The sequence below is a fragment of the Pleurodeles waltl genome, chromosome 10 (genome assembly GCF_031143425.1).
Source record: "Pleurodeles waltl isolate 20211129_DDA chromosome 10, aPleWal1.hap1.20221129, whole genome shotgun sequence".
Lineage (NCBI taxonomy): Eukaryota > Metazoa > Chordata > Amphibia > Caudata > Salamandridae > Pleurodeles > Pleurodeles waltl.
The window spans coordinates 37,860,357-37,872,689 of NC_090449.1; the positions used below are offsets into that span (position 1 = coordinate 37,860,357).

The 12,333-nt window shown below is 42.1% G+C and overlaps 1 protein-coding gene across 4 annotated transcripts in view; it reads right to left on the minus strand.

Annotated features, from left to right (window-relative positions):
* The window catches only part of LOC138261013 (myoD family inhibitor-like), a 193,424-nt gene that overhangs the window by 90,525 nt on the left and 90,566 nt on the right, over window positions 1–12,333 (minus strand). For all 4 annotated transcript variants that reach the window (XM_069209611.1, XM_069209610.1, XM_069209607.1 and 1 more), the window contains 2 exons: window positions 3,942–4,073; window positions 1,201–1,464 (listed from right to left, as the gene is read on the minus strand). In XM_069209611.1, coding sequence (XP_069065712.1) covers window positions 1,201–1,464; window positions 3,942–4,073 — 396 coding nt within the window. The remainder of the gene's footprint in view (window positions 1–1,200; window positions 1,465–3,941; window positions 4,074–12,333) is intronic.

Here is a 12,333-nt window from a genome sequence, read left to right on the forward strand (position 1 = left end):
TATCAGTGTAGATGCACGAATTCATAAAAGTCATATTATAACCGTGTCCCTGCATCCCTGCCCTCTGCAGCTCCTCCCTACCCTACAACAAGGAGGTGTAACCTGCACGATCCCAGCCAATCACATTCTGGTTTCTAGCACTGGATTTAGAGATGCAGTGATGCAGTGATGCAGTGATCAAGTGATGCTCTGATGCAGTTAAGGAGGGTTGCTGCTTTGAAGTTCAAAGGTTGTGCTACCAGTCTTGTCCTGTTGAAATGCTGAATTTTTTTTTTTTCAAAAGGAGGATGGTTGAGTTTCAACAAGAGAAAAGGAAAACACAGGCGTACAACATTAGCCCCGGAGGAAATTCCATTTGGCCAGTTACAAATGATTTCTAACTGCAGTCAGTTTTGCTGCATGGATTTTGGTACATTGAGCTATATATGTCCAGACCAGAAGCTGCTGAGTGAAACAAAATACCAAGTGAAACCAAAGGTCACTGACAGACACTGCTAGTAACTAGTGTCACGATTCAGCTAGAGCAGCTGCAATGTTCTCCACAGAGGTTCAGCAGATAACCAAAAAATATGCTACCAACCAAAGGAAACCATTTGGAACTGGTTAACTGGAACTGGTTTCACGCCCCACATTTGTCCAAGTCTTGAGAATAAATTGTTCCAAGGCGGGTAAGAGATGGATTTGGCGCAGGAGTGACTATGAAAGGGATTCCGCCAACAACACAAACAGAAAGACCCAAGAGATGGCTCCATGAGTGCCCTTATACAATGCTAGGACCTATAGAAGAACACAGACCTGGAATACTATTTTCGAGGTGTGTGAGCATCGCTTAGGACTCTTTAGCCAGAAAGTCTCGCGATTAGAACATTTAGAGGGATGAAGATTATAGAAAGAGATTCTTCATGTCTGAACATTTCTTGCAATATGTATGGCTTCCTAAATTTTGGATAAGGTACTGAGTTACATCTAACAAGATTAGTTGGGTTGATTTGTTTTTCACTTGATATTCCATATGCCTTCGTTGATATACTATGTTGTGCTGTATTTGAAGCAACAAGCACTATGACAATTCCCTGCAGATTGACCTGTAATTTCAGGAACTCTTTCCAAAAATGGCCACCAGGTTCCCTTGGCGGGGGAGTGGCTCAGCTGTGGTTCCCAGGGCATGCGTGGAGTTAAAAACGAGCATAGGGTACTCACCATCGCCTGCCACTTCCTGGATCTGGGACGCCGCTGACTTGTAGCTGCTCTGGCTCTTCCTGCTGCTCTTGGTGCAGACGGAGGAGCTGGAGCCGATCCGCACCTTCGTTGGCAGTACGCGGGCTGCTGTGGGCCGCGGCGGCTGGCACACCGGCTGGGTCCCACCACCTTTCTCTTTACCGCTGCTGTATGGAGGAGGGACATCTTTGCTGCAGCAAGGGGGGGTGATGACAGCAGGGCTTGCTTCCTGAGGTAGGGAGGAGTCTACAAAAGAAGAATGTTGAAATTCCTGAGCTCTTGCAGGTGTGCACCACTCAGAAGCTTCAGATGGAGGGCACCACAGTATTACAAGAAGAAATAACAGCTGGCGCTACATTAAGGCCACCAGAGAAAGCTGCCATGCAGCAGCACCACAAATAGCCACAAGAGGGAGCCAAACTGAAACAAATTGCCTGAAAAAGGCCATAGTGTCAGGGGAGGGATAGCGCCCAAACAGCAACATACAATTTTGCAGGGATTTCTGAAATTGCATGCTCTGGAAGTGACCTGAGTGTATCTGAGCTGTAATGGAGATCACCTACATCAGTGTACATACTGTTCAACAAGGAAAGCACAGCCCAAGTCTTGCAGTCACCAGCTGAGTCTAAAGCTATGAGAAAGAGTGAGGCACTCATGTACAGTAAACTAAAAGCCCGATTTATATTTTGGCAGTCGGGCTGCTGTTCTACCAGGGAGACAGAGTAAATTTCTCCTTCTTCCTGGCAGAGGTCCCAACCGTCAGATTTATAAATGACTGCCAAGCGGGCAGTCACTTATAAAGCACTGACAGGAACTGCCATCACAGCGGTTCCTGTTTCGCTGTTTAGTGCAGGTCTCTATCACCCATGTCTCGGGTAGAGGGGAAAATACAGGAGAGAGGGGATGGGCAAGCACATGGCTAACATTTAAAAAAGGAAATCTCTATTACGTGGCTATCACTATATCACGTTTGAAAAAAGATATTAGTGTTAGTCCGGACGTAGGAGAGTCCTCGCCCGACCGATTGTCCCATCCTCCAGGCCACCATACTAGCGATCCCAGAAGAGAGGAGAGGAACCCCAGAAAGCTTGCACTTTACTCCCAATCTGAACCTCAAACAATGCTTGGGAATTCTCAACAGACTCATTTCTCAATTCTCACCAGATGTGCAGACTGACATTTGATTACTCAGGACCTTAATCCCCAAATTTGATAATATAGTATTATTATATGCAAGAAATTTCAGCTGATGACCACCAAACCGTGAAATCTATTCACAACAGTATTTAAATAGGATTTATTTGATTCAACAGGAATATTTACTTTAGTCAGGTGGATCATTCCCCTCTGCAAAAATATGTCATTACATGATAGAGCAAACGCCACCAGAATCTGTACATACGACTCATCCTCCGTGGTAGCTATTACAGTTACCAAATTTTTAGCGGAGGCCTGGTACATCCGGCGTAGGCTTATTGTTTCAAAGGGCATGTGAGCCATCCTGTCATTAGTCGACAGAAGGAGTCTCAACTGTTATTTTATTTTTGACGAGGGCCAGGTCTTACGGGGAAACAATTGCACACATTGGTTTGTCAGACAGAATTTTATATTTTATCTTTTATCTTTTTTATTCTTAATATTTTAGCCATGTCTTATTTATTGTACTTTTTATCTATAATCAAATACTTAGTCCTGTTGATCTTATTGTTATACTGTCCTGATTATTACTGTTTTTTTATTGTTATCTTGTTTTTTTTAACAAATACTATTTTATCATGTTTGATTGTTATCTTTGTTACTCAAAATGGCCTAGATCTCTAGACCGAAAGAACTCAAATAAAATACTTTAGTCAGGTTGCCACATCAAACAGTGAAGGTGATAGAGCAGAGCCCAAATGAAGAAGGTCTGCAACCAACACCAAGAGTGAGTCATTGACAGTCAATTAAAAACCAACATAACTTTTTTTTATTTAAAAAATGTGTTTAATGCTTAACTAGTCATTAATCCAAAACAATGCAGTCAATGTTTCACCCCATCAAGAAATATTTGTGTGTGCGGGGTCTTCATCAGGTCAGGTATCGGAGACAATTGCAGTGGAAGCCCCATGGATATAGTTAGGAAGCCAGCCTACCTTGAATATAGAAAATCAGAGAGCTGGTGGACTATAATTCACAATAGAGAAATGACATTGATATATCTGTCATGATGGTTTCAGGGTCCAACTCAAAATGCAGAGCACCGTCCCTGCCGAATCAGTCGGCCAACTTCCTATATTGATATTCGAGTGTAGAATCTTCCATCTGTCAAAGCTCTATTCATCTCTGATTGGAGCACAGAATCTATTATCTGGACCAATAACTAGGGTTTTACAGTCTTGTTAAAGCTAGACACTCAGACGCCGGGCCCCGTGTCGGACAAGATCATAGAAGACCAAAGCCCACGAAGACTGGTAACGCCTTTTCTAGTCTAATCTGGGATGTACATTACCTGCCGGTATGGTTAGGTAATACAAGGTAACCACACAGAGTAGATGACACTAGGTGGACCTCACAAACAATTAACGTGATCCATCTTAGAGTAATGAGGGTGGCAAAGTGTCACAGAGTATGATGGAAAAACTTCTATCTAGCCACATCATGCTCCTAAGAATCCAGCACAGACCCTAAAGGCCAGCTGAGAAATACAAAGGGCAGATTTGGGCATACGTAGCCTGCCCAGTTACCTATCCCAGTTCTCTCTCCTGGGCTTGGCTGTGGAATCAGAGCTGTATTCTCGCTGGTGTTACAGTCCTCGCCTGCCATGGACTTCTGATTGTCAGGCCAGCCGTCACCGCCTTCATACGTGTTACAGGGGCCTGAAATAAATAAAAAAAATTACACAAAACAACATTTGGTGGTATATGGTTACATGCAGAAAATTCAAATACAAAAATTTAGGCGTTTTTTCAATCTTAAAAATTCCATCACTTCTCTTGCCAATATTCAAACATAGGGAAAGACTGTAGAGGCCGGTTCATAAACGGATTCAATTTTTTGGGTCTGGCTAGAAGCAGCATCGGCTCAATTAGACAGTCTATAGCTAAGAGGGACAGTGAGGCAATCATGTAAAGGGCTCATTCATACTTTGGCGGTTGGGCGACAGTAAATTCCTCCATCGCCCTGGTGAATGTCCCAACCGCCAGATTTATGAAAGGCCGCCAAGCTGGCAGCCATTTATAAAGCATTGGCAGGATCACCATCACAGTGGTTTCTGTCAATGCATTTCACTGTTTGGTGCAGGGGTCTGTCACCGAGGACGCAGGTGGGGGGGACAGAACAGGCGAGAGGGGATGGGAGAGCACATGGCTGAAAATAATTTCAACAAAGCTCCATAACACGGCAATAACTAATTCACACTTTAAAAAAAAAAAAAGACATTACCTATTGTTCAGGTCTTAGTGCTTTTAAAAAAAAATATTTTAGCCATGCTGCATAGAAACTGCACTGCTGCACAGCTTGGATACCAATCATCGCCAAAGCCAGTAGCTCTCATAAGCGAGGTAGTTTAGCTTTTCCAGTTCTTGTCTATTGTACTGTTTTGCGGAATTGATGATACAACGTCTACTAGACAACTAAGCCTGTCTGTAACCAGACCTAAAAACTACTCCCTGCATAGTTTATCGAGAGTCCTCGCCCGACCGATTGACCCATTCCCCAAGTCACCATACTTGGGATCCTAGAAGACCTGGGAAGGCCGAGAGGAGAACTCACCCTGTTACTGTCCAAAAGAGACACTGCAAAACATTCCAACACGCCAGAGCTCGCAGAGCGGTGGTCAGCCATGGACTGCTGTGCAAAACCAGAAGCATCAATGTATGCCGCGAGAGGCTGGTCCCAGAGACATCGGAAGAGTTGGGGCAAATGGTGGGAATTGTAAAGTTTTTTTTTTGTTTTTTTTATAATAACGGTGATGTGTGAAAGTTATGTGGGTGTATGAGACGCGCAGTGGTGACAGTCTCCTCTGTTTTTACTCAGCTATTTTTTAAAATGAATGATAAGCTGGTTATAAAAATTACTGTCTGCTAGGGCGGGCTGAAAAGTGTTATTTTGGCTACCGCCAAAAATCCTTGCGCCGATCTTGACCCCTTATGCTCTCCATACACGGTGTTTATTCGAAACAGTGCTAACTTATTCCAATGCTGGGTTATGGTATTTTGTTTTCAAGCCATTTTTTTTTTATCAACCTTTATTTAACATTTTTTGTATGGTACAGAGAATGTGCCCAGTGGGATGTCCTGTTACACAAACAGCTATGTGAAAACAGCTGCTTTATTTATATAGAAAACAGAGGTCCAGGACAACAAACATTTCTAAATTGGCAGTTGCAGTCAATGCTTATCTTAATGAGTCCTCCATAGTCAACGCCGGATATCAGTACTAGAAATCCCTCCTGAAGCTAAAACTATTGTCTGAAGGCTGCTAAGTCATCTCACTCCCCCCCAAACAGTGAAGGACTTGGTCTGAAAATCCCTCATCTATGCAACACCACTGACATGTGGCCGGCTCTCCTCTGGGTTGACCTGCATTTTTGATAAATGTACGAAAAGGGGTCCAAATTTTCTCAAACTCGTTAATTGTATTCGATGCCAGTGCTGTCAGTGCTGTCACATTTCCATAAATGTGCTATACCTTAGATCGGTACATGTTTGTGGGGTGGGTTACGTTGTTTCAAACATAAGCTATTGTGAAACGAGCAGGAAGCAAAAAGTGTGTATGAAGTTTGCATGTGGGGGTAGGTAACGGGTACTCCACGTCATCGTCCAGGTCTCCTAGAAGCAGCATCAGGGGGTTTCTAAGTAGCTTAATAACATTTAATAGGTTAATTTGTTCTTTAGCCTCCTTGCAAAATGTCTGGCCTTGGCCACAAACCTACCGTATGTGAGCCATCATTTCCCACTCCCCACAGCCTCTCCAGCACGTCTTCGGTGAGCAAACATTGCATGAAGCCTGGCTGGAGTATGATACCACCGTAAGATAAGCTTATAGCCATTTTCTTCTTTTTGCGTACAAATAGACGCCATCGCTGTTCAGGTCCATGTGTTTAACCACGAGCCCTGTGCTGTCTGCACCACCAGTTAAGTTTCGCATATGGACGCACATGGTCATTTCGTCCACTGATGTTGGTTGTTAAGGAATCTATACAGATTTCATATCCCCCTCTTCGGTAACCCATGTTTTAAGAAGAATTCCATTGGGGTAAAGTCCATGAGCACCACTTCCCTCTGCTGCTGTTGCAGAGCCCAATGCTCTATCTGTGTATAACTAAAGCTGTTGATTCTAGGGATTTGCCAAATCTACCAAAGCATGATGCCTGAGATCTAATCTTCCCTTGTCATGGTGTCACCATGGAGGCATCAAACCAGCCTCTAAAGCCCCTATCCTGCACACCAGCTAGAAAGTCAGGGTTGTTAAGAGAGTAGTGAAGGAAACCTAGCCCCCACCCACCCACTATATCTTGATGTCACCGTCCAGTACCTCATGGTGGATTTGGTTGGCATTAAATGATTTTCTGCACCACACAATTTAAGAGGTAGCCTTAGGAGAACATGTAGGAGCAGCTTTGCATATCTGTTTTCTACCTACATGCATAGCTTCTCAGAGTTTATATCTAGTAGAGGTCCTAGTTGTGTAGCTCAAACGTAGGTCTCCAAATGTGGGAAAGATAAACCACGTTTAAATAGAGTTTTTTTTAGATGTTTTAGGGGTTTTATTACTCCCATATAAATGCTATCAATGTTGTTTGTATATTTTGCAGAGTGGTAGGTGGTAACACGAGCGGGACATACATATAAAAACCAGGGGAGGAAATTCATTTTTATGGCCGCAAAGCGTCAAAATGATGTGTTTCCAATTTTCCGCAATGGTAGTTATCTTTAAATACAATATCAAATAAGGGTTGGGGAGTAAATGTGTATAATTGGGCTAAAGGGGCTGTAATGTGACTCCAGGGATTGTAGAGGGAAGAATGAAATCTTGAATTTCTGAAACTGAGCAGCAGTTATCATCACGTCTGGGAGTTCAGGGATACTTAAGCTTATAGACGTTGAGTAGTTATAGATTTTGCGTAGATACTGAGAAATCCAGAGGCCCCACTAAAGTTACAGAGGTCTCAAGTTAGGTGAAGGAAGGATTGTTCATATTGTGTAATACAGCAGATATTATCATCTGCACAAAGTGCTGATGCATAAGTGTTAGGACCCAGAATTACGTCATGATTACAAGGGTTATTTATTGGAACAATGGCTCCATGACTTGAGAGAACAGGGAGTGAGATGGGAAATCCCTAATTCGTGTCTTTTGAGAATGCTAAGGACAGAGTCTTCACTTCATTGACCTAAAGTCTAGTATTTGGGTTGAGGAAGTTCACCAATATGTAATAGGTGATGTTATGTCCTAGGTCTCTTTTTTCTAAAAGTTGAGTAAAAAATGTCCAATCGACTCTGTCAAAAAACATTTTCCATGTCTAACGAGAGAAGGAGCATTTCAAATGTTGTCCTGGTCACGTCACCACATCTCTCAAATCTGGGACCAAACTACCATTAGCTACTGGTTGTCTAATCTTAGTGAACCCTGACTGTGCTGGACAGATCAGAAAGGGCCAAAGATCTTCCAAATGGTATATTAGAATTTTAAGATAAATGTTGACATCAATAAGTAAAGCGATTGGCCAATATGACCCTTCTTTTTTGAGGTCTTTGTTAGATTATAATATCAGGATTGTTTCTGATGCCATCATTGTATCAGAGACTTTTTGAGATGTCAGATAGTAATTGGAGACTTTCCCAATGGCACCCTAAGTAGGTTTTCAAAGACTTCATCAAGTATAGCTAAGTATAGCTGTGAAGACAGCGGAGTCTGGAGCCTTATTATTGAGGAGGGTGTCTACGGAATATCTGACTTCATCGGGTGTAATGTAATCATCGGCAAGATCTACTTTCTCTTAGACTGGAAGGAATCTGATGTTGTGTAGACAGTCAATTTGCACAAATTCAGGTACTTCTTAACTTTATATAAATCTGAGTGAAAAAAATGTGGAAACTCTGAATAGCAACTTTGGGTGACACTTCTGTATTCCCTGAGGTATCTATAATATGTCTGACATTATTGAGCAAAGATTTCATTTTCAATTTAAGGGCCGGTAATCGACTGGCCTTCACCCCTTTGCATAGCATTGTTAAATTGTTCCCTGCATTTTGCAAGCTGTTTCACCCTTCAGAATTTACTCCACATCACTTCTTGCAAGCTGGATCTCCCTGGAAATGCTTCTCGATCCTGAGCCTCCTTTTGTAATTTAAGCTCCCTTACTTTTTATTCTAAGTTTATTTTATTAGCTTGGTTCAAGGGAAAAATGTGGCCGTATGAGAAATGAGTTCCCTCAAATGAGCACTTTAGCTGCATCCCATATTGTGTCCCTGGAACCCTCACCCTCTGTATTATCACAGAAATAATTTTCTATAGTTTCTCTAACTGAATGATGGCCTACATCCTAGAATGCTATCTCGTTCAAGGGTCTCTGTGCCGTATAAGTCGGCATTGTGAACACTGAATCATCGAAAGCAAAGATCACTGGGGCATGCTGAGAGAGAATCTGCATCCGTGTTTTACAAGACAAAGTTGTGTGAATAACCCCCTGTTCTATAAACAAGTAATCTAGCCTTAAAGATGTTCTATGAACATTAGAGTAGGACATATAGCTGCATTCTTTCGGATGAGCATTGGCACGAGATGTCAACCAAATATAATTCTATCAGTCATTGTATCAAAGACTGCGGGTGTTAGTGTGCACACTTGTCAAGCATGATCAGTCCTGTGCTGGATAAAATGTAGCATTGGAGTCCCCAACCATTATCAGAAGACCTTGGGCAAAGCATAATAGATGAGGGACCAAATCAGAAAAAAAGCCTCTCTAGTCTCATTTGGTCATAAACATTCACAAGAGTTATTTCTTTGTTCTCCAACTTGCCCTTGATAAGGCGAAATCGTACATCTATTCCACTGTGTGTCTTTTGGAGCATATAAGAACCCTCTTCTAAATAATATTGATACTTTCTTTGTTTTAGTGGGTACTAAGGAGTGAAACTGTAGAAGGTATTTTGTGGACCTCAATATGTGTGTATCGCGATACAGTAAATGTGTTTCTTGCAGGAGGGCAATATTATTTCCTGAGCATCTTACCATTTCACTAGGGTCCTGTGTTTCAAGTGGGTGTTTAGACTATTAAAATTGGTAGGAAAGATATTGTCTGTTCTGAGTAATTTGGACAACTCTTACCTGGCTATCACTAATGAATCCATATTGTTTACATGAGCCTCCCGTAAACTTGTACCCCATGCCTGTTGAGCAATTTCTCTAGAGAACATTTTGATGTTCCTGCATCAGGAACAAGGAAAGACAAGAACTTGGGATGGAAAGAGGAAACAAAGAAATTATTGTAATTACAAACAATGCATACAAAAACAGAAATACAGGGGACCATACATTACGACAATTGGGCTCTTTCAGGCAGAGAGAGAGGCAGATACCTGTGATATGGCCCATACCTGGATTGTGATTCCTTTATGCAATAAACTAAATTATATAATAGGGATTTACCTCATAAGTGACTCCAATAAACTAAGAAAAATATTGGTTTAAAGAGCAGATTAGAAACAAGTGTATCTGGTGCTCAAATGTAACTTCACACTAATCATAAATGAGCCAACTAGGCTTGCAGCATGATAGGGCCTCTGCGTGTAATTTGTCCATAAAGAATGCCTCTCTCGACTCTTTATCTTGTATTAAGTGGGGATGCCTCACTTTTCTTTCAGTGGTCTGGTTTGATAGCACAGCTGTCATCATACAACTATGTGAGAATCACCAGGAGAAGGGTTTTGGCTCTGCCTACATGTTGGAAGACAGGGGTACATGTTTTGATTTGACTGTGTGCTTCCACAAAAACGTGCTTCCCCTCCCCATAGCTCTGGCCATTTTGCTTCTTGATCCGACTGCCTGAGATTGAACTTTCATAGTTTCACACATGAACCTGTAGTGCAGTTAAAGTGTCTTAGATAACTAGATAATTTGTAATGTTTTTCTCTGGCAGCAGTACAGATGGGAGGAGGTCAGTCATTAACAGGCATTGGTTTTTAGGTCTGGCTTGACAATGCAACTATCACCTGACCTTTTAACATACACCAATATTATTCTACAGTTATTTTCTTTGACACAAATTCATATACATTCCAGTGTTGTGTACTTGTAATGCTTCACATTACCATACAACATTCCTTTAAACCAGACTTATTGGTATTGCCAATGCTTGTATTTTTATTTGTTTGCTGTCTCTGCCAAGAGCCTTAACTTGACCGGATCCTGAGTCTTCGCCACCAATGTTTAGTTACTCAAGTACCTGTTGCACCTCTTGTTTAGAAGCAACTGAACGCTGTTGTCCTTTTGTAGCTAAACAAGCGATGGAATGAAAATCCCCAATGAAGGAGTATGTTTTCAATTTGCAAATGAGTTGTAATGCTTTCAACTTACACCACCAGGGGTAAAAAGAAACATTTTAGAAAATGGGTAAAGAGTCTCCTTTAAATTGCATATTGTCTATTCATCTTGCTGCAGTGAGAAATTCTTCTTTCATCTGATAAAAGTGGATCCGAACCAAAACATCTGGGAGAACTTTCCTTTGACGTTGGAAAGTTGAATAGGGTCCAGTACAGGATTATTTCACTTTTTTCAGATGTATTAAGAATAGTTTCAAAGTTTTTTCTGGACATGTTCAGACATCTGTTTATTATATTTGAGCTGATACCTCTAATCCTTAAATTGTTTCGCCTTGACCTTTTTTCTTCACCGTCTGTTTTGTCTTGAAGCTCCTGTTGGTGCTTTGCAAGGGCCAGCATTCTTTTGTGCATTTCATTTTGTTCATGAGAGTGTTCAGCCAATATCATCTACAGAAGGTCTACTCTTGTTTCCATCCTTTAGAGATGATAATCAAGGTCAGGTAGAAATTTATAGACATCCAGATGAAATGAGGATATCTCTTTGCTTAGCTCTTGTATGAGCAACTGAATGTCTCCCTTTGTAGACGGGGATATTAAGTCTACTATGATTGTCACCTGAGTAATGGGGAATTCAATCAAAAGATTCAAGTTTGTCAGCATTAGCTGAGGCCAACACTTGCTTTATTGAAGGTGTCTTGGGATTCTTATTCTTTTTAGTCATTGCATTTGGTTGTTATAGATGACTCTTGCTAATGGATGCCAAGGTGCCCTACACAAATTCTTAGAGTTCCTAGGTGAAAACATCAGCTTAGAAACATAGTTCACACAATTACTGCTGAAATTGTACTATTTCCGGATCCAAGCCAGCAAATACAAATCAGGCACTCTAGTGGATGAAGCATAAAAGCGCGGCACAGCAGCTACATTCAGTCTTACTTTGCATAGGGCCCACCAATGCAAACTTTTACAAACTGCCCATGCAGTCTCACCTCAAGCGTCTAGTGCAACATCTATATTCTAGACTACCATTTGGAAATGCAGAGTAAAAAAGTAACTTTTCACAAAGGGGTTGGTTCTTTTCTGTTGGAGTAAGAAGTATATTGAATGTGCGTGTTCAGTTTTCAGCCTCACACTGGGGCCACTAGTAGATCACGGAGGAAACCACAGCAAAATGGACTATGCGGAATCCCAGGCCTGAACAGGACCAGGAGGCACCCCATTGTTCTCAGGTCCAGGTCACACAGAGTAATCCACTGAGGATAAGATGGGTCACCTGGGTTTTGACTGCGTGGAGTGATATCCTCATAGTGTGTAATAAATCTCCAGGTGGGCCCCCCAAAGTCTGTCGACTCCCCAGTGGCTGCTAGACCCTTGACCTGATCTTAGTTTGGGTTTCTCTCTCCACACCGCGCAGCTCCTCCTGACTGTGTCCGTGCCCTCTACCCCACCCTCTCTGCTGCCGGGCGTTCGAGGCCCTCCACCACCCGCAGGCACCAACCTGCGCCTCATCCCTGGTTTCTAGTGGTTGCCGTATTGTTTGTCTGTCCTGTAATTGTCTTTCTTATTGTGCCTTTTTTGCTCTGTATCTCTG